The sequence below is a fragment of the Synchiropus splendidus genome, chromosome 18 (genome assembly GCF_027744825.2).
Source record: "Synchiropus splendidus isolate RoL2022-P1 chromosome 18, RoL_Sspl_1.0, whole genome shotgun sequence".
NCBI classification, from domain to species: domain Eukaryota; kingdom Metazoa; phylum Chordata; class Actinopteri; order Syngnathiformes; family Callionymidae; genus Synchiropus; species Synchiropus splendidus.
In genome coordinates this window covers 15,160,177-15,183,435 of record NC_071351.1, presented here as the reverse complement: position 1 = coordinate 15,183,435, position 23,259 = coordinate 15,160,177, and the positions used below count along the sequence as shown (strand labels likewise).

Here is a 23,259-nt window from a genome sequence, read left to right as displayed (position 1 = left end):
GATGCTTTGGGACATGTTCACCATTCATATTCAAATGGATGAATGCATGACACACAACTTCACTGTTTGACTAACTGTATTTAAAAATGTTTACCAACTTTTCAACATCTGATTTTATGCATGCAATATTGTTAAAAGTGCTGGGCTTCCTGTTTTTGTTCCACCAAACCAGAGTTCCAAGTCTTCAGTAGCACTGACAGGAAAGCGAAAGGCTTGCCAGTTAAACTTGTGCAAGGGCCAATAGCATAGACTGGTCATGCGCATGCCAAGGAGTGGAACAAAAGAATTGTCCATGATTTCACACAAAAAGCATTTAAATATGCAGTGTACAACGCGGCAGTCATTTTCTGCGACAACATCAAAATGTTGTGTAATCGCAACCATGACAGCTTGAATCAGGATTGATTCTATCTTCATCACATTCATTCACAGCCCACATATTCAGAAAAAAATACATTTGTAATCTCATATTAGTACTGCCGTCAAATCCTGTTTCACGCTCGTCATTCAAGCCAACGTCGGACGCACATGACATCTGCACTCAACTCTCTCATTAATGTTTGACATGCTGGAGTTAGAAATTGACAGGCAAATCATTTTGTTTACAGTTTTAAGAAGTTCACCAGCAACACTGTAATTTATATGTCAGGCTGATTGCTACTTTGTTGGTCCGTGGGAGCCATCTTCTCCACACAAACATCAATGGTAAAGAAAAAAAAAAAGCGCACATGTCAGTGTTATGTAGCTATTTCCAAAAAGCTCAAAAGCATGATCAGATATAAAGCAGGAGGTCTAAAAACAATTGTTGTTTTTGTGATTGTTAGGAAATATACGCACATTCATTCTGGAGAGCAGCACGGTGGATTTGAATCCAGCTCTGGACCTTTCTGGGTGGGTTTTCAGTTTACTCCGGTTTCCTCCCATAGTCCAAAGACATGCTCACTCGATTAACTGAACACTCTAAAATTGCCCCTAGCGGTGCATGTGTGTGTGTGAGTGGTGTGTGAGCCCTGCGATGGACTAGCAACCTTTTCAGGGTGTATTCCTGGCTCTCGTCCAATGACATACTAGGACTGCGGTGGTTAACTGAAGATTTATGTATGTATACTACTGGTCATACGATTTAGAACGCCACACTCATTCTATTCTATTTATTTATTTATTTTTTTTTAATTAAAATGATTCAACCTTAGTGTCTCATCGCAATCTGAAATGAAAGCATAGAACAAATACCGGTAAGCAATTTGACTTGGAAAAATAAATAAAATCAAATTATTGACAAAAATGTTCTCTAAACTTTTGACTCACCAAAGTTGCCACCTTTGGCAGGTATAAGACCTGAACACACTTGTGGCATTCTTTCTATAACAGAAATCAAATATTCTTCTGGAAGTTCTTACCAAGTCTACTGCAGAAGTTCCCAAAAATGTGTGGCACATATCGGGTGCTTGTCTTACACTTTTCGATCCACTTCATCCCTAACCAGCTCGATGGCGTTTAAGTCTAGAGACTGCGGTGGCCATGTTTTACATTTCAGTTCCTAAAAATGTTTTTATGCAGGCTATCATGTTTGATGGCAGTGTGGACAACATTTGGAGGGCCCTCGATGCCTTCATAACTGACGCAGGATTAGTGTTGAACACCATTGATGTTTCGTCACGGCAGAATTTTACTGCTGTAAAATCCTCTGGACTGTGTTCAGCTCAGTGCTTGGCACTCATCTCAAGCAAAGGTTCAACGTAGAGAAGGATGCAGTCTATTTGATTTACAAGAATGCACGTTAGCCCATATTTATATTTATAAGTCAGCGATCCAGAAACCAGGTATTCGCGTCATATGGCTCCTACCTAATCCCTTTGCGACCCAGACTGATACATTTAGATGGCAAATTGATAAATCAAATTGTGTTACAAATGGTTTTGGAGATTCCAAAATGAGATTCTTCCCATTATTACAGAGCACAGAGGCTGTGTTTGTACGCAGCCATGTCACAAATCTGTTGGTTTTCATCCTTTAATTTTGAGATGAGTTGCCATCAAATAAAAAAATTCTGTACGACCTGGCCACCTCATGATGGTGGTTTGCACATTTTCATGGTGAGTTAATAAGTTGACACCTCATACGGGGACAAATATAAACAGAAAATAGCTTTGTTCATTTTCACATTGAGCGCTATGATTTGGCAAATGCACTTTAAGCCTTCTTAGAGAACTTTTTGATCTTCTAGAGGAAATGCAAATTAAGCATTGACCTAGAGCATTAGACCAGGTCAAATGCTTCCTCTTCCTGTGCCAGAGGCCTGATCCTTATAGGTCTGAGGGGAGCAGGGCAGGATTGGCTGTCGGCTGCCTATCAACAGAAGTGGGGACAGCAATGAATATTGTCCATCCAGCCAGAAGACAGTTGCAGCATCAACAAAATGGAAAAGTGCTTGATGACACTTTGCTTTGCACACTTGGGCCAGCAACACACTGAAGTGGAGAAATTCACTCAAAGGCAAAGTGAAGAAGAAAGACAGATGGAGAAGTCGTGAGCTTCGAAACATCATGTCCCGATAATCAATACAGAACAGCAGTTCTGCCGACTCAAAGGGAATATAAAGAGACACCGTAGAAGAATCCCTTTACACCTCTTTCTGGACTTTCTTCACAATCAATTGATTCTTTTGCCTTTCAGTCCACAATCCCTATAAGTTACTAATGAACGAAAGATTTCATCCTCAGTTTGAGGGGGAAGGGGCTGTCCAATCATCAACTCAGAAGAAGAATGAGATAGTACCTTATATTATTGTCACACTCACAACAGATTGAGCTTGAAAAGCTAGTTTGGGGAAAACAAATTATTATTTATTATATTGGCTATTAGAAGAATTAGAAACTAGATATAAAAAGCATTTATGAATTTAAGCTGCACATTTCAAAGGTCTATTCCACACAAATGCAAAAATTGCATTTCAAATCAATGTTTTCATGTAAATATTTTCATATCTTATATAAAACAAGTTAAAAAAAACTTGTCGCTCAACATTGAATGTTACTGAAACACGTCAAAATTGTATTCTCTTTGAATAATCTAATGATATCAGTTCTGCTACAGGTGAATATATGCAAGTTTACAGAAGCCACTGAATGCATTTACAAAAATAACTAAATAAATAAATCCGCCCGAGCAGCAACACCATCCGCTGCTGCTTTGAAGTGCACTTGTCACATGAAACACAACTGTGGCCGACTTCAAAGGGAGCAGTTCAATTGCTGCACGCTTCTCAACTATGATAACAACATAGTTCCATAACAGGCTGCTACTGCTGCCACTTTAGCCGACGACACAGGAGTTGAGGGCAGGAGACTAATGTGCATGTCAGTGATAGAATCCCACTGACCCATGGGTGGATGAAGCTAATCGTAATTATGTTGATCGCAACAGTTATTAAAAGTAATAACTGAAAAAGAGGCGTCCACACAACATTCATGCCAACAGCAGATAAACTTGCTGTATACTGGAACATTGGACAAAACAATAAAAAAAAAACCCAATATATTCAGTTGAATCTAATATTTTCTTCTGCAGGAATACAGCAATATGAAGGTACAGGAGGGAACAACATGTAAAGAAAATGAAGACATTCTTTCTCACAAAGTACATATGAACAATATGTAGTTTTGTAGTTTAGTTTTGTAGTATATATATATATATATATATATATATATATATATATATATATATATATATATATATATATATATTTATATATATAGATATAGATATAGATATAGATATATATAGATATAAAATTACAGCAACCAACGTGGAAAACATCCAAACCTCTACGACCTCATCTCACTTCAAAAGAAGGGCGCATGTTTACAGGTCTGACAATCTCTCAGCATGTGGCAGGCAGCGATAAAGACAGGGATTGATGTGGAGACGTTGAGATAAAAACCTGTGCTTGCCAGACATGTCGTTGCCCCAGTACGGAAATTGAATCGCTGAAGCGCCACTAGTAGTGGGATGGTAAGAGATGGGGGAAGCGACTCTGTTTCAAGATGTTCTTTACACGACCAGTGTTTTTGACAAAGACATATGATTATATCCAAACTCAACATATTTCAGACAATCTATTATTTTTTTAATTTTGAAAATGTTCCTCTACAGAGTAGCTTCACGTACATATTGAGATGCTCAACTGCACCAGAGCATTACGGGGCTAACTACCATGCTGCTGGTCGTACATATTTTTTGACACAATGCGTGAGGTGTGAGGCAACGCTTTATTATGCTCATTAAAGACAACTTTTCTCTGAACTTGTCAATACATTCCTAGACTAAAGCAGTGCAACTGCAGGACACTCAATTAAATGTTTCTTGTGTTTTAGTTCGAGCCACTGGGTAAAAAAGGCAATTTTAAAATGTCAAATGACTCATACCAAAAAAGAAAAATCCATTTTTCTACGTACTCGGTAAAAGCACTTGGTGCATCTGGTAGGAATGTGGGTGTTTTAAGACGTGAATACAATCCACGCCGAAGGTGTCATAAAAATAATAACGTGGCATTCCGAAGAATGCAAATGATTTGTCACCATCGATGCCTTGCTCAGTCACTGTCCCTCAGCCTGTATTCTTAGACCAGACTTGCAGGGAAAAATCCAATTTCTATTAACAACAGTGTTGTCGTGATGAGATCTATCGCCTGGAGCTGCAGCAAGGCCATATCGAGCACTACACCACTTACATTGTACTGATGCACACAAGCGCACATGCACGAGTCACTTTCATTAAGGTTCTTGTATAAAAAGAAAAAAAGGAAAATATTGAAAACACATTTACATACATATAAGCTTTGTTATCTTATGTGCACACACTTTTGCCTGCCATGTTGCTGTTACACTGAACAAGAGATAACAATGATATGTCTGCTTTGGAGCAGCATTTCAATTCACAAGTACAGTAATTATAATTTCAATGTGACTATTCACCAAATTCAGCCAGGTAGGTAGCAACACAACTATTTGTGATGCCCTGCTTCCTAGGTACCATGAGTCATCACTTCATTTCTTGAGTTAACACGTTGAATGGAAGCAAAGCCACATAAACATGACAATTCTGCATGTCACGATAAATTCTCAGCTCAGCAGTGTTTGACAGCTGACACCGCCGTGTGACAGTTGCGGAGAGTGTGGTGGACTTTGGTTCACGAGCGTAGTTTTAAACGTATTTTCAATACAGGGATGATTTGATAATGACACTGGTCGACTCTGAGTCTCTGGATCGGTGTTTCTTTACATTAGATGGAGTGGTCCTCATCGGTTTTCTGATGCGCGTGCCTGCCTTTGTTCATGTCATGATATGCAGGTCTCCCGCTGCCACCGGTGCCGGCATCAGTTAGCGACCATCAACAAATTCTAAAGCGGTAAAAGTATTGGTGAAATCTTCAATAAGGCAATGAAAAACAACCATTTTAGGTGAGAGAATTGTGAAAAGGTTAACACAAGACAAAGGACTGACAGTTTGTATAATCATTTCAAGAATAGAATGAAATGGTAAATGATCATTTATTCAGATTTTTCTAATATTTCTTCAATAGCATCAAGGAAATGTGTCCAGACTGCTCCATAGTCAACGTAAAGTGTTAAGACTCATGAGATACAGCAGACAGACGGCTCATTTTAACCCCTAAATAAAGCTGGCTGAGCAGTCTGTCAGACACGACCTGATTCTACCAGAGATGTGAAACATTGAATGTCTCTTCTCTACACTTAGTTAACTGTTATATTTAAACATAAACAAATAATGATGATGGAGACAAACTCCACTTATAAGTTTCATTATAAAACAGTTTCAAGAGAGACTGTAGTGTGTCCAACACATGGAATAAAAATGAAAATGTTTTTATTGTGATACTGTTATCGCTGAAATCACGATAATCACCCATCCTTACATTTAGATACTTTAGATTACTTCATTTCAATACCATAATAGCCTGATTCTGTGAGAAGTGTTAAGGACAGGACATAGAGTTTTTAAACACTGGATAAGTGCACCTTCATTGCTTGGGCCTTCTTGTGAAACATCTCCTCCATGTCCTCTGCCAGTCTCTTCACCAGTCGCAGTCCATCAATCTCCTCCACCTGCACCGCCCGTTCAAACTCTTTATATTTCTGGATGAAAAAATAGAAAACACATTTGTTAAGGGTAAACATTTGGAGATCAGAGTGTTCCAAAGACTGTATTTTATGGCCACTCAATAACTTTGCTACATCAACTATCAGGCAAACACTGGGATTCATGATCCACCTCACCTACGAACTAAGCAGTGCTGCCACCAGTGTCCGCAAAATGCTAAATCACATTATTTTGAGAGTAGCAATTCAGATGGTGGCACCAAGTCCTGCTAAATACACACATATACATGCAAGGGTGCTAATTCAAAAGACGGTACATCTCTGAATACTAGAGAGCTTTAGAATGAAAAACAAAATCAAGCTATCGTTGTTATGATAGCTTATTTAAGTTATCATAACAATGAAATGCATTCAATTGGATTCTACTTTAGAGCCAAGTAAATTCTGAATTGTCGACTGGCTGTCAACTTAAAAATAACGTTTGCACACAAACACACATGCAGAGATTATCTACGTGTGGGGGCACACACTGACGAAAATTACAGATAACCAGTTTTGAAAAATGTGCAAAGCTGCAGGCGGCTGTTGCACTCTTGGGGGATTAAACAGAAGATTACCGTCAAATCAAATGGTTTGCCCTCTCTAATGTTATGCCAACCTGCTCAGACACAGCTCGTGTGTCTGAGCAGAGTGAAACATGAATGTGAGCAGAGGGAGAGCTGAGGGTGCCGTGGTGGGAGGAGACGAATCAGACAGGTTCTGTCCATTTTTCAGTGCGATTATACTGTAAAAGCATCTAATAAACAGACGCCTCTTCTGTCCATCTTCCTGTCACAGATATTCAGAGGAAAGTTAGCGGAAGCACTTAAAACTGATATATATTAGAAGGGTTTGCTGGTATACAATCTAGTGCTACTGCTTCGAGTCACTGTCTTACACTTGCGTATACCTCACTTGACATGTCTCAATCTTCTCCATGGATGGCCACACTTCATGGTGAAGACTACTTTCCAGTTCCCCTTCTAAAGACTAGTACAAATGCTCTCAAGGAGTCAGATGGTAGCATTAATCTAGCATTAATGTTCACTCACGTATCAACAGTCTGAATCAGAATCAGAATCAAATTTATTACCCTGGTCAGTGGGGATCCCACCAACTAGGAAAGTGATTCTGAATAAAGTGCTGCCAATAAAATAAAATAAAATAAAATAAAAAACCTACAAACAACAAAGGCTGATCACGAATTGAACAGTCTGACAGCCGAGGGGAAGAAGCTGTCCCTGTGACGGGAGGTTCTGGTCTGGATGGACCGTAGCCTCCTGCCAAAGGGAAGAGGAACAAACAGTCCATGTCCTGGGTGCGGTCTGGAGCACAACACTCCAATATCTGAGGTACAACTGAGGGATGGCCTTCCCAGAAATGCTCTGTAAAATTGCTCAAATCATGAGATTCTTTGCACTACCTAATGCCTCCATCAACGCACATAGTTTGTATTGACATGCATTCAGGTCTATTTCTCACATACAGTATTTTCTATCACTCCCCTTTCCTTGAATGTAATGCGACAGACTGAGATCTCTCGAATGCAGCCGCAAACATACACCACATAGCTCCTCATTTGTGACACCACTCCATTTTTAATTGTTGCCTTGAGTAACACCGTCTGTGACGAATGTGAGTCACTGGCTGACAATTTCAAAGCAAAAATCACAGCACCACTAACCATGACAAATCAGAGGGATAATCCCACTGCCTAACTGACAACCGTAGAGTCTGGAATAGACAGAAAAGGAATCCTTGTGTTTCCATGTGCAGTGGTGGCTGATTAATTTAACATGCGACTGGTTCAAACCTGAAATGGTGCCAACCATTTCCTAGCTCTTCTGTAGATTCTGAGTTTAGACTGAATCTTCACACATCTGTGGTCATATTTTTGGCCTAAAGCATATTTCACTTAATTTAACTTAACTTATTTTAAGAATTAAGTTATGAAGAAGTAAGAATGTCATCGGAACGTGTTTAATATAGAATAAAAATCTTACCTAGAATAAGTGACATTTGGGATAACAAGTTAGCATCAATCAGTGAGTTATCATCACAGTGACCTTCTTTAATTCAGGGGCCAAACTAATTTCAAAAATGTTATGAGCATGATAGAGGTTAAAATTCACTTGGCATTTGGCACCAATCTCCAATAGAAACAGTACAAAGACAGAAAGCTCATCTTCAGAAGACCTAAAATAAAGCCGCTGCTTCTCATAAGAAATTCATACGCTAAAAATGGCTACTCCCTTTATTAAGTATGTTAAATGAATGACCGGCAACTTCCAAACAATGTTATTTATTTCTTTTTTAATGATGAAAATAGACTTCATTGTAGCAAAGAGCTTTACATTTTCAGCGCTTTTCTTTTTATGAAAATGCTCCTCGACTTGAGCATCTACTTAAGACATTTAAGAATGCTTAGGAGGTAAATTACAAATCAAACATTATAATACAGTTAGAAGTCAAAAGCACTATCATGGTGTGAAGTAAATGTGTTGGTTTTCTAAATGAAGCAGTGACTCAACCATCTGCCAAAAACCCAAGGAGATTATGTATAGGCTTTTCCGCATCATTGTTTCATTCAAGCATTAAATCACATTCATAAAGACAAGCCGTTTACTTTGCATTCTATTTCCATGTCTGGAACAATTAAATGGGAAAGCATCGCTTGGGATTCTTTCTTTCAAAAGAAAAAAAAATAGCACTGTTCTTCTCCTTGAATGAGAAGCACATCCACGTACATAAGGCATTTGGATGAATGTTTGTAAATTTCTGGGAAACTCCAATGAACTCAACAATGGAAAGCAGCCTCCTGTTGACCAACGAAGCCTAAACAACGGCTTTCCAATTATGGATGAATTCATTTCAAGTCTATGTGGGCCAAATAAAATAACACAGTGGGCCTGATTTGGCCAAGTGATCCTTGAGTTTGATTTGTTTGCAGCAACCTGAAAATTCAGAACTTCAGAAACAGTGTTGACTGTGTCTAATACGGTACATTCAAATATTTCGGGTTGTTTACTATCTACTGTTGTCGAGAATATAGAAGCCTGAGTAACAATGAACTCAAATGCAAAATTAGTTGAAACATATTTACACATTAAGAAGCCCTACACTATCAATATTTTTTTTTCCATAGCTATACATATTTAAACCTGTAAGTTTTTTCAAGTCACTAAGCGAGAGAACAACACAAATACTGGCAGCAGATATTTTATGATTCTGTGAAATGCATTAAAGTTTCCTAAAGTTAATCAAGCTACAGCTCTGTAATATAACACAATCCTGCAAGATTATTTTGATTCCAAACACCATGTTGAGCTCTTTTATGACTTAACAGAATCCTTGAATTCCTTCCAGTGTTCCTCAGCAGAACAAATAGCTTGCAATGTCATCATTTTATTTAAAGTAACAGAAACTCCCCAAAGCTGAGTTTGTAATTGCAGCCTACATGGCTTCTGCGGAAGAAAGAGAAGAGGACAGGTGGAGATAAAAAGAAGAAAGGGTGAGGCTTGGAGGATTCACCTGGGTGAAGCCAATTCTCGATGTTTCGAGAAATAACAGGGGACTGAAACAAATGCTCTGACCGATGATGAACGGGAACGGGGGAGCAACTGCACAGAATGAAATCATTGCTAGATCACAGGATCTCCCCGGAATAAAAATCACTGCCATGGCCTCCTCCTTTCATACCTTCTCTTTCGATGCCAAATGACAAATTGTTCCCCTAAAAGAAGTGCACTGGCTGGAGATGAAGTGGAACAATTAATTTCACGCTTGTCCTCCCTCCCTTCAAAGCACGTTGGTCTGAGTCCCATATCTGGTGGCATTGAGACACCTCTAGTGGATTGTAAACCATCCACTATCATACACAGGCACACAAAGGTTTGAGGGAAAACATCACCAACAACCTCACTGTTTTAGCTAATCACTCAGAAACAAGACATCTAAGACGTCGTAAATTCTTACGGCCTGACTGGTCACACACCTCCAGCACTGATCCATCAACTCAAACATAATCCATCAGTGAAGCATGGCACGGGAGATCTCTTACAGTCAGATCAATGCTCTTTGAATGAATGGGTGGAGTGTGAAAACGCACCACCTCACACCCCAGTGACAGATCACTCAATCATACCACAGAACTGAAAAAAGTGTGCCATTAGAGTCAAGGTGGAAGCGTGGTCTGCTGTCCACCATGGAATATCAAAAACATGGCCGTCATGTCTTAAACATAACTGACTCATGAAGAAATGCCAGCAGATTCTGCTGAAGTACGTATAGGCAACACACTAGAAAGGGCAGGGCACTCTGCAAGTAAATGGTTGAAGACAAATCCCATGAAATTGTATTATTATTTCAGAGGCAAAAAGCTATTCTATTTTATATCATTTTCAATAAATGATGGGTTCAATTAATAGACTCCGAATAGGTAAAATAACAGAAGCAACACCAAGATGAATTTACTTCAGTTTTAACATCCAGCTCTCACCTAGTATTGTAAGACAAATAATATAAAAGAAAAATAAACAACACCCCAACAGTTGCATATTTGTGTTTAGAAATGTATATGTATGATTGGTAAGATAAAAAAATGCTTTTTGCAAACTTTTGCCTGCATTTAAATAAAAAATGGAAATGCTTTTCTACAGACTCTCTCCCGTGTGTACAGCTCCTGAGCAGCATGGCATTATTTGTTACATTTTTCGTGACAAATTCCACATGATTTTGATGGACATACCACCAACCAATCTAGGGGACTGTCAGCAATATAATAGGAAAGAACGAAAGAAGATAGAAATCGCAAACCCCACCTTTCCAATGCTTTTCCAATGTAGAGATTCTAAATTCCATTTCCAGTTGTGAACCATATTTTAACCAGACAGCTGGTTAAGTGTCCTTGCTCTATTCCCACGGTTTATCTCAATGTGTGAGAGATGTAGACCAACACTGGCAAGCTTGGCCACACAGTTATCTGCTACAACCAAAAAAAAAAAAAAAACAGGAAAGCCACCTAAACGCGTCAATCGACATGATGTCAATTAGCACGACTTTCTCTATCCGTGTTTATTTCCAAGATAACAGTTGTCGCACACTTCTGGCCAAGCTCAGGCAACATCTCTACGGTCAAAGCACTTACAAATTAGGCCCACCCTGCTCTGAGGGGAAAAACTCCAGACCACTGTGTCTTGCAACAGGAGGTACAACAATAACCAGCCTTTCTAAGTGTCACAGAAACTAACATCCAGAATGTTGACAAGACAGCATGACACAGAATGGGAGAACTTGCAGGGCTGAATTCAAAACCACACCTATGTCAAAAACATGCTTTAAAAAAGACATCTGCCTCCGTATGGACTAACCACAATTAGTTCTCACCGACGCTGTGAACAAAATGATGTGGCTGTGTGTCGGCGTGGGTTAAGGTTGTATGCTGTGGTGGAACAGTGAAAGATAGCAGCCATTAGAGAAAGATGGGATTTGCTTCCACTTATTGGGGCGATGGAGCATCACCAACAGAGCAGCACAGGGTGGAACATCTTGAGCATTTCCTCAACCAGAGATGCCATGGGGCTACATTTGTGTCGACTGTGCAGAGCTTTTATTGTTCTTTTTTATTTCTTTAACAGCCCTCAGGCAGACTTCCACTTCTCCATCACTATAGAAACCCCAATCGACACATCAGCATGCATTACTGGCACCAGCATGGGATTATGAGCGACTACCATGCTCTTACAGAAACTTTCACAGCAGACAGAAATATGCAGGTCATCTATCATTCCACTCACAGTAAGAGCAGTGGTTCTATGTGCACTAATCTGTTCACAAGGAACTGATTAATAGTCTATTGTCTTCATGGAGCTGCATTCACTTGGCTCCTTTTCAGTTCTGGAAAACATTATTCAGGCTTACAGCAGCATGCTGAATGTGGCACGTCACTTTTCCAATGGTCTCCGATACACTTTTGCAGCCGCACTGATTTAGCAGCACCAGACATATTTATATTGTTTTTGGTTCGGTGAAACCTACTGAACTGAAACTTGGACAAGATTTTCAGAAACTAAATTTTTATTGGCATTACATTAAACTTGCTGGTTCTTAGGAAATAGGTGAAACTATGATCGCATTTTCTGTAGATTTCTTCTTGAAGAGTCATCATTGTTCACATCACACAGGTTGAACAGTGACAGCATGATGGATGTGGACAGCAGCAAGCCTGGCAGTCCTTCACACAATGATGCACATGCTAATTTTCTAAATAGCACCTGCCCCTTTCCTTAGTTGGCCAATGTTTACCATCAACTCTTTGGTGCACAGTCTGGTAAAATTACAGGATTCTGCAGGCATGTTTGTTTGGCTGTAAATGGAGAGCGGTGCAGCAGAATGGCCAGCAGAGATCACATTTATCATCAGAGACGGGTGAGCACAAGGTGATGGCGACCGCTGATGTGTGCATCTTTCATGAAAAAAATTACACAGAGCAGCACAGAACAAAGACGCAATCCAAATGAATGCCGGTCTCCAAACATCTTCACCACAACAAGAGTGTGGGATAGGTCAAGCAGCGCACCACAGAACAAGCCTTCAAAGACACTTGATTTTCCTAAGCCATACAGACTCAAAGTCAGCAGTTGTGCTTTAAGTTCTTTAATCCTGTTGCAAAGGGGCCTCGCGCCTGGCACTCCCCAGAAAACGTTGTGTATACAACAGCCTTTCACACACTTCTGTCACCAACAAAGCACAAATTACAGTGTGCACAAGCCGTACAGCCTTCTCTGAATGCTGCGCTCAATGATGCCTAATATTTTTGGCTTGTGGTCTACATACCAAACCTCTTCCAATGTGTGTGTGTTTTAGACCTTATATATATATATATATATATATATATATATATATATATATATAGTTACAGCCAGAGGAACAGTCAACAGTACACACCTCAACACACACCTTCTGCACCTCATCACCAGCCACACTCAACCAAACCTGACAGCTATTCAATTTTCTCAAAGCTAAATTCAATCTGTTGCCGTCTCCCCCTCACTGACATTCTGCTACATTAGAACCCCTCAGTCTGCTCACACTCGTGCTACAGACTGGCAGCATGATTTATATTGTCCTCAGAGCTCTTATTTACATACACATGGATACATATAAAAAATATCCAATGTTTTATAGTGGAACCAAAGGTTTGATGTAGCAGGAAAAAGCTGCTAGGTCACATATAGTTGCACTCTTAAGAATGATGCCACTCAGATTCAACTAATGCGACTTTTTTCTCTGCTCTCTGAAAAAGATCTTTACCCCAACACTAGCTCTACTGCTGGGGACGATCAATACTTAATGGGGGTGTTGCACTCACAAATCGTTCTTTTTATGTAAAGAACGATTTTTGGAATACATTTGTGAAAAGAGTTGTGCCTACCTTCGGGGGCAGGACCCACTCTGCAGGTATCTAAAGAAGCGTGTAGTTTGAGGGAGGGAAGAAGGAATCGTATCTGACAGACCTTGTCTAAAAAGGTGGCACAGATTCAGTCCAGCGGATAGAGTGGCTTAAGTTGGCGTTTGAGAGAGCGGGTGGAAAATGGTTGCGTTACATCTCCGACTTCTATCACTTACGGAGGAAAATGCATTGAGCAGCTCACCAGGAGCTATCATGTCTCAGCAGCTAGTCTGTGGCAAAGGTGCTACTGTTGAAAGAACAGAAATGTGATAGCAAACTGTGGAAAGCTTGCACTTCATCATAATGTGAGTGGCCAGAGAGACTGGTCTGCTCACACTGACACTGACACCCCGGATTTGCACAGGTTTCTAATTTAAAAGTAAAAAACAGAAGAAAATCACATCCTGGAAGTGAAGGACTATGCTTTTCCAAAAGCATTAAAATGACTGGAAGACGTCTATCGCAGCTTACTATTGCTCAAATAAGATGAGCAAATAATTATGAATGTGGAGTAAAGTTACTCGTCCTGAACCAATTCCACATATTCTTCACTATCACCCTGATAGAGTTTTTTCCCATAATGTCAAAATGCAAATATCACTAATGTAGTTTCAAATGAGAAATGCATCTGCCGTTTTGCTGAGGTGCCTTTTCCGAGGCAAATGAAGGACTTACTCATGAAAATGTACTGAAAATACCAGGAGGACAAAATTGCAACCCCTGAAAGTGCAATTCCTTACAAGTCACACAGTCACTGCTCTAATACAGTTCACCATATAAGATAAACTCAATTCATGAAACATAATTAATGACTCAACTGCGCAAAGAGTGATCATACTAATCTAGTGTGTAGAGAGGCGTGCGGTACTGCCGACCAGAGTAACATCAGGCCTGTTTTTCAAGCTCAAAACAACAAGCTCACATACAAAGGTTACAGAAAAGGAAACTACCAAATCTGATACGCACCATTAGGAAATAGGTGTAGGGAAGGAGCAGGGAACAACATCAACCACTTGCTTGGACCACCAGTACCAGCTAAAATGGCATTCAGTCTATTTGTAGGCAGACCTACTATACAGGATTGTGAAGGCATATTTGCAGAAAACGGCTGTCTCAATCTTGTGGCCGTGCAAGGCGCTCCCTCATCATCCATTGTCAGATGAGCAGGGAATATTCATGGTTCCAAATGAAGCAAAACAAAAACAAAACTATATATATATAGTTGACTTGAAATTGTTACCTTTTTTGTCTATCCCTGTCGTTGATGGATCTAAATAGTGTGACAGAGTCATGGCCTGAAATGTTTGACATCACAGTATGACTGCGGATGTTCACACATAATATCTTAAGCAGAAGAGCTGCAGGGCAGACCACAGACATGTCAGTGGTTTTCTATACTAAGCTGCAAGGTATTAAAGACTGATGTTACGGCACCATACTGGAGACACACACCCAGACGCACATACTCCATTTTTCCCCATCCAGTCAAATCGATTCCAGCACAGTCGTCACACATCATTACACCTTCCCATCGTCTTCGGCTCCTTCTTTCCGTATCGTTTGTGTGTGTAAGATTGAGCATGCTCAGGAAGGTAGGCTAAGTTTGCACACAGAGATATGGGCCGTTCCTCATTTTTCATGCAGACTTTAGAACAGGAAGGCAGAGGCGCACCAGTAACTGATAGACAGCTTTCCAATCTCTGATCATTTTTCTAGCATCTTTTATTACCTGGAGTTTTAAAGTCATCTCAGCAATGAATGCAACAACCAATGAGGTGAAATCCAGTCCCATTATCACCATTCACACACACAGTGACACACAAAGATGCCTCTGCTCGCCGAATTCACAACAGCCAGCCTGGCTCGTATAGACAGGTTGCTCAATGACACATGAAATTAAAGATTTCAACACAGTAACGCTGAATAGAGTCGAACACAGAGCTAATTCCAAACATCATTGGGGGACGTTTAAGTACCGTTAAACATAAGTCTCTGTGTTGCATGTATATACACTCAGCGTTGAACGTGATCCAACATTTGTACTTGATGATTATTTTTTCTCCCAAAAAACTGCGGCTTATTGATTTTCTTTTTTCCTAGAGCAGACACCGACACAAACACATACCCCTGACTGATATAACCTTGAAACAAGAGCCTTTTCCAATGGACGCAGGAAGCTGGATGTTGCAGGGAATGGAGAACAAATCAGGACACGACAGGAAATTGGAGAAGCGAGGGCAAGGCAAAGGTGAAAGGTTGCATCTCTTCAGTCCTTCAAAGGTTGAATCGGACCAATCTGTCTTATCAGGTAATTAAGGTATTAACATTAACTTCCCATTCATTTTTCTTCTAAATTATAATCACCAATTTAGAAAGTTCATGCCCGCTGGAAACTGTAATTTAACCTCTGAACCCAACATTTTTTTTTTTTTTGTTATGATCACTCTGATATATTCAACAAGCATTTCTAATGTATTTTTGTGAATCAGGGTCATGTAGACACATAAAAAGACTTCTCCCTGCCCAGTGGTAGCACACAAACACAAGTCCATCTTTTCACTCTACTAGCAATATCTGTGTTCAACAGTGTGTGTGGTCCCTCGCTCCTCCTTGCAATCTAAAAGCATACGTGCCCTCAGGGACCCCTCATTGTTCCTGGGCAGGAGACTGCAGAGGACACATAATAGTTCACAACACAGGGGACGCTTGTGTGACTTGTGTACAGCCTTGTGTGTATCTGTTTATCATCCTGCCTGATTCTCTATGATCCAGCAAGCAGCAACTGTGAATAACACAGAACTTTCCTACGAGGTACAACTCCGCTATGACTGCGTGATACAGTTTTAGTTGGAGGAGAGAGAAAAAAGTTAGACTTTTTACCGCTCAATTAAACCTAAGGCCTTCATTTGCATTTTATAAAGAGCTTGTCAATCAGTCGGGAGGGTTATCTCTTTTAGAGGAAAAAACGATAACGTGAGGGAGCAGTTTCCTTCCTGTGAGGATGATAGCAAAACTCTTATCAATGGATGATAAAATCCACACTCATCTAAGTTGGTTTCACAGTAAAAATGTCCAGATGTGTGCAAGATCTGGTGCAGCATCTGGATTCATGTTACAAGTTAGCATCAAGGTGACCAGTGCACAGTCAAAAATACACAACCAATCTTGCCAAAATTCAGATCGACTGAATTTATTGACCTATTCACAAGGGAGACCAACAGCACAACTTGTGTAACATTTTGAACAGTAGACCCTAGATAAAAGTAAAGCTGCCATTCCTGAGTTCATATCTCTGCAAAGAACATTTTTACAAATGATTCTGCCTCTAGATACTGAAGTTGCACAAATGTACTGCAGCTAAGAAATCTTTTTAACATAACATTTTTGTGACTTTATGGTGCTCAAGATTTTGTGCTCAAATTTTATACCCAGGTAATTAAAATAGAACATTATTTACTTAAAAAGACTGTGGTTGTCATAACACCATGGATGCCTTCGGAACATCAAAACTACATAATATATTAAGCGCACACTTCAAATGTGAAAAGGGTGTTGATTATGCAAGTTATCACAAGGGTACTTGAATAACATATATTTGAAGCACTATATTTACATTTCTGAAACAGGGGCTCAGTACGAGCATGTGTTAGTATACTAGCATGAGAGGCTACACTCTTTTTAGCTCAGCCCACCTACTCGACATGCATTACCTGCTCTCAAGTGGCTTAAATCTACTGGTCCTGCAGTTTAAGAGACATCTAGTGTTATCGCTCTCAACCTGAAAATCAAACTCAAAGCCAGTTATTTGCGCGCAGAAGCTGTTACATCACTCTCAGGTGGCAATTTTACTCTCTCTATGAGTATGAACATGCCACTTCATAAGAGTCATAACTTCTCTGCAAAAGTGGGGAATAAACAGATTGACTCTCATTGTTTTCATTGTGTCAGATAAAAGTAATGATCCCACTAACCTTCTGCAGCAGCTGTGAGCCAGAGTATTTGGCTGAGATGGACTTGAGCTCTCCACCAAATGCAGATGCCCAGAGCTTTACCCTGTAGAAGAAACAGTTAACAGAGAAATGTTGGTTGAACATCAAGTGGCTCTTAGTGTAAAACTCTCTTCCACATGCACTGTTTTAAAGCTGCATAATGATACCATTTTGTTTTTTAGTAATTCATCGCTGTCTCACATAAGTGCACTTCATTTCTGCATAATTAAACAACAAAATATTTCATTTTAGATGCTCTATGAAGTTAATAAATTAATCACAAATAAATTATTTGGCAGTCAAAAAATAAAAATGTAGAAAATCAATATATTCAATTATTCACAGGAAAGAAAATCAGTACCATTACATTAGATTTTATTAAACTATTTAAACTTTAAAAAATGAGTTTTTAAGCTAGTAACTATTATAACTTCAACACAGGGCCAACAAATCACATGCCATATGTTATAGTGTAGAATTAAAATGACAAAATACGTACATTAAAAAAACATATATTGTCTTGATGGCCTTTTTTTCTTTGTAAAAGATATAGAGCAAAACATGTTTGGGAAATAGTGAATTAAAATCACGTGTGCGTAAAGCTCCGTCTACTTACACGGACGGAGGGATAGTTTGGTGGTAGCCCTCCACTTCGGAGACACTGCTGATCACAGTTGTCCAGAGTAAAACCACGAACGTGCTGAAAGTCGCACAGCTGCGATAAACGTGCATGTTGAGCGAAAACATCCTTCGTTTACGCGCTCGCGCTGCCAAGGTTGGTTCTCCAGAGATCGCGGGGGATCATCCAAAAACCACCAAAAGAGAAGGAAAGGTGGCTAAAAAGAGGAGCCGGGGAGAAGACATACGCTTGGAAAAGCAGCAGGATGGCAGCTGGATGAGTGAGATATCCAAAAGTGTCGTCACACACGGTACTTTAGTCCAGTAAACAAACAGCGGATCGCGACCTCTCTGCCGCTCGCTGGCTTAACCAGAACCTTTCACCAGTAATGTGCACTATCAAAAGTCCAGGGGGGAAGAGAGGAGACCGTGGACCGAAGCTCCGCGCGACAGTACCTTCCTCCTCGTGCACCTCCGTCTCCAATTGACTGATCAGACAGCAGCCTCCTTCCCTCCCCTCGACCAGTCTTCTCACTCCAACTGAGGATTGGCTAGATGGTGATTGTTGTTGAAATGCGCCACGGTTCACCTCTACAACAAACAGAATAACTTCATTCTCACCGCCATAATTCTGTTTTGTTGAACAATGAATGCATTTACCAGTCATCTTCTACCTTGGATGTTACTTTTAAATGATTTCATCCTCGGCAACATTTAAGCATAAACACATCTCCACCAGCAAATGTATCTAATTTCCATGACTGTTAAAGTGAAGACAATCACCACAGGCTTTTTATCACCAAGGATTTCAGCCAGCTCAGGGGCTAAAAACAAACTTGGCCACGTATTATTTTAATTAATTTCATGGACAGCAACAAACTACTTGAACACTGAGTCACCAGCAGTCCGTTTTGATTGCCTTGTCTTAAGTTTCAAAATAAGTATAACAGCAGGTCAGTAAATCCACGTCACGACTGATGTCCACAACAGGCTTTTGTTGCTCTTCGAGACGTATTGGAGACACCGTGAGAACTGATAGAAAGGAAAACGCTATTTCAGCTTTCAACATAGTTCACATTACAAAGTAGACATTTAAACGATAAACAACAAGTTGCCAGGTTTGCCTTGTGACTGGGCAGCCAGTCTTTTCAGCAATGAAGTTTTGAGAAAATCCCGCTGCTTCAACTCTGTACTACTTCTGGTAATGTGGCGTGAGAATCAAACAAACTTTAGTGATCTGCACCCATAACAACGGAAACAATTCAAAATAAAATGAACAACCTCCAAGGACTTCATCAGGGACCTTCATGAGTTACATCTAATTTGTTACAGTAGTGTATTGCAGTGCATTTATCTGTATTTCAACACCAAATAAATGCCACGCCATTGAAAACAGTATTACTCTGCTATACCTTAACCTGGCACTTAGACACACATGGATACACACGCATGCACAAGCTCATTCAGGCTATGTATATGCACTGGAGCGTACATTTGTGCAGAGTGCTGATTAAATGGTGAAAAGGTGTACATCCAAAGGCTTGTTGTCCAGCTGATCGTGAGTGAAAAGAAATACCAGTTGATAGGCCAGTAATGGAGGATAAAAGCATGTCAATTAAATGCACTCTGCAGCAGTGTGGCACTGGCAAGTGTGTGGGCATATGGCTGGTGAAAGAGGATGGGAGCCTCCAGGGCGATGGACCCCATGTGATGGATTATGTTTCACATATAGCTGGAAGGATTCTGGCAAAGCACTAAGGGAGGATCCACACTGACGGAACTGCATTTCTCTGCAAGTATAGAAGGGGTGTTGATTTCAGACGATCCCCTAATAGTGGACAAGCACCATCTTATCAGATCACTGCGATGAAGCATTGTAATGGTGCATGTCAAGACTCAGAGGAGGATGATCTGAATTTTTTTTTTTCCAATTCGAAAGTCATTTTCATATTTCACAGCCTTGAAGTTAAGCTCATTTCAGTCTCACCAGAGGAGTGCAAGACAACTTCCTACCAGAGTCATCTCGTGCAGTACAGCACTTTTAATTTACGTTTTCACCTTAAAATCAGAAAAAAAAAAATATACATATATATATATACATAAATATATATTGTAAAAATATATAGTAAAAAAAATTCCACATACACTGTTTTAAAGCTGCATAATGATACCATTTTGTTTTTAGCAATTCATTGCCTGCCCACATAAGTGCACTTCATTTCTGCATAAACAACAAAATATTTCATTTTAGATGCTCTAGGAAGTTAGAGTATCACTTATTTGTATAACACGGAATTGCAACTGGACGGATTCTGAATCACAAAACATTAACACACCTATTTATTCCCAGGCAGCATTGACTAACTAGCTTCATTCGTTTCATTCATCCAATAGAACTGAAAATACACAATGTGAATTTGAATTGGTACAAAAGGAGAGGCAACTTCAAAAATGAACATTCTTGCCAGTCTCCCGTTCTCACACCCACAACCCCTCATGTTCGTCCTCTAACACTCCATTTCCTCAGTTGTGAATGCTGTAATCACCCACGACTTTGCGTGTACCTGCAGCTCCTGAATGCAGCAAAGACAGGTCAAATGCAGCCTTTGATTTTCATTCTGCCCAGCAAGAACAGGATAAGAGCATTTTCTAGTAGTTTTAACCTTTAATCATCATATCAGAGAGTTCTGAATCATAGCAAAATGTTTCGGTGGAATTAGCTGAGTCAGAAAACATTAGTTTATCATTAACCACCTCAATTATTCCGATTCCAAGGTTGTCACTGTTTTCTCGTGTTGTCCTGCATTTGACCTCCCAAATACATACAGGTCTATCTACAGCACCTCATTAGCACCAAAGTCCTTTCTGTGGACCAGCGCAGATTAAGGGATCAGCACATAACAGTAGGTGTCATCGCACAATTGTGCAGCAGGACTAATGCTCTCCTTCCCCGTGCCCCACTCACTCGCATCTAGCTGAGATTGGCAACTCCAAAGATGTTCTCATGATCCGCTGCAGAAGAAGGGCGCATGATTGATGAGCTAAAAATTAGCATACAAGATGCTGTGGAAAGTCACTAGGTTTACACTTGAAAGCAAAAATTTTCCAGAAGCATTATAGGCATGCCAAGGATATAATACAGCGCCATTTCAACTAAATCATCTTTGTACTGCTCACAATGAACCGGCCATGGTACCTCAATAGACTGAAAAGGTCTGACACCACCATCCGAAGCAGACTTGCATCCACCAGGTTCCAGAAATATTCACTATATGTCAATTAATAATGAGGTGAGAGAAATTTTCCTCCATCAGCATCAGAGCAGCGGTTGCAGACGCCCGTGTTTAAATTGATGAAGCACAACTTCCCCTGGACAGTGTACTGTAATATAAAAATATCCACTGCATGCATGATTCATGGCCTCAGAAAACAAGGGCAAACTGTACCAGACAAGTGATGTTGAACAGCAGGGGGCAGTGGTTGCAGCAACAAGCGAGGCGAGGATGCACGTCCAGAATTAGGACACAGAAAATGAATGATTACAGAGCTTTTCCGACTTTAAAGTGCGTCCTTGAATTCAGCATTTGATCTGGAAGGTTGGCAAGGGTGAAACCAGCAGCCCCCACGTTAGAGTGTTCTGTGACAAGGAAGGTTAATTAAAGCTTTTGGGGGCGGAAAGTGGCAGTCAATGTTCACAACACAAGGCCGAATAGCTTATGAGACGATCAGACGTGTGCTTCAACCAAAGATGTCCTCTGTCTTGAAGAATATTGTAGATCCACAACTTTTATGCCGCACTTTCCCACACCACAGTGAAAATGGTACAGCCAACCATGAAGACATGCTTCAGTCATGGTGCTGCAGTTTTCACATAACCACCTAACACACCAGTTTCTGTGCACCGTCTACCACCATCTTTGATGTTGGACTGAAATAAGGAATGAACTGAAGTCTATTACTTTTCCGTTGATTTCAATGAATTTTTGACTGACTAGATCAATAAGCAAGTAAAGATTTACTGAATTAACCATTTAAGAAACATTAGCATTAGCAAAATAAATAACCCTGAACATTAAAACAATTAACATTAGCAATCACGAAAAAAACATAGGAAGAATATGACCTGATGAGCTCAACTTAACCGCCATTCTCTGAAGTGTACGAAGCCTCTAGAGCAGTGGTTCTTAACATGGGTTCGATCGAACCTTAGGGGTTCGGTGAGTCGGTGTCAGGGGTTCGGTGGAGCCTCCGCCGCAGAAGTCTACCCCTCAGTCCAGTCTGCAGTTAGAACCACTGCTCTCGAGGCTTCACTTTTGTATGTTTTTCAGGAGCCCTGTTCCTGAACTGAAGAAAAAACAAATAAGGGGTCTGTACAGCCTACAGCCATAAAAGGAAGGGGACACCAGTGACCCATCCTCCAATGAGGGTGGTAGTCTTGCTTTGCACACTTCTGAGAGCAGTGGTTACATATACTGTAGGTACTGTACCCTTCAGTGTCCCACAGGAGTGAGGACATCAAGCCAGCAGAAGCTGTAGGACTGGAACTGCAACACTCTCCTTACTCTGCATCTCACTAGCATCTGTAGAGAGGTGGAAGACCAAAAGGTGATAGAAGAGAGACCGATTCCTACTCCAGAACACCTGTTACAGCCAAGAAAACAAACTTTTCCACTGGTGGCCAGAGGGTCCTGCAGGACTTTGGCTATGTGAGCCTAACTCCCATTGGTGGACTGGTGGGGAGAAGGGGTAGAGTTGGCTGACAGGACACACAGCGAGACTGGAAGCCTGATATCAACAAGGAAAAAACACACTGTGGCCCCCAACTCTGCTTTCATGACTCTGTGGGTGCAGACACCTCTCTGAGGTCCCCGAAAATGAAGAGCGAGAGAGCAGGAGCTGTATATCTTCACTGAAGAAAACCTACTAAAGCTACTTCAGTCTGTTCTGAAACTGGCACCTTCTTGGAAATCAAGACTGACAACAAGCTTCTTTATAGACCTGTTCATGGTGAGTCCCCTAACAACAATGGGGGCAGCTGGGG

General features: G+C 40.4%; 1 protein-coding gene across 3 annotated transcripts in view; it reads right to left on the bottom strand.

The window, feature by feature from the left end:
* LOC128749460 (voltage-dependent calcium channel subunit alpha-2/delta-3-like) overlaps positions 1 to 18,682 on the bottom strand; it is a 72,347-nt gene extending 53,665 nt beyond the window's left edge. For all 3 annotated transcript variants that reach the window (XM_053849095.1, XM_053849096.1, XM_053849097.1), the window contains exons 1-3: positions 18,217 to 18,682; positions 17,583 to 17,664; positions 6,042 to 6,158 (exon numbers count right to left, since the gene is read on the bottom strand). In XM_053849095.1, the coding sequence (XP_053705070.1) occupies positions 6,042 to 6,158; positions 17,583 to 17,664; positions 18,217 to 18,347 (330 nt within the window). In that variant the 5' untranslated portion in view covers positions 18,348 to 18,682. The remainder of the gene's footprint in view (positions 1 to 6,041; positions 6,159 to 17,582; positions 17,665 to 18,216) is intronic.
* Between the last annotated feature and the right edge of the window lie 4,577 nt (positions 18,683 to 23,259).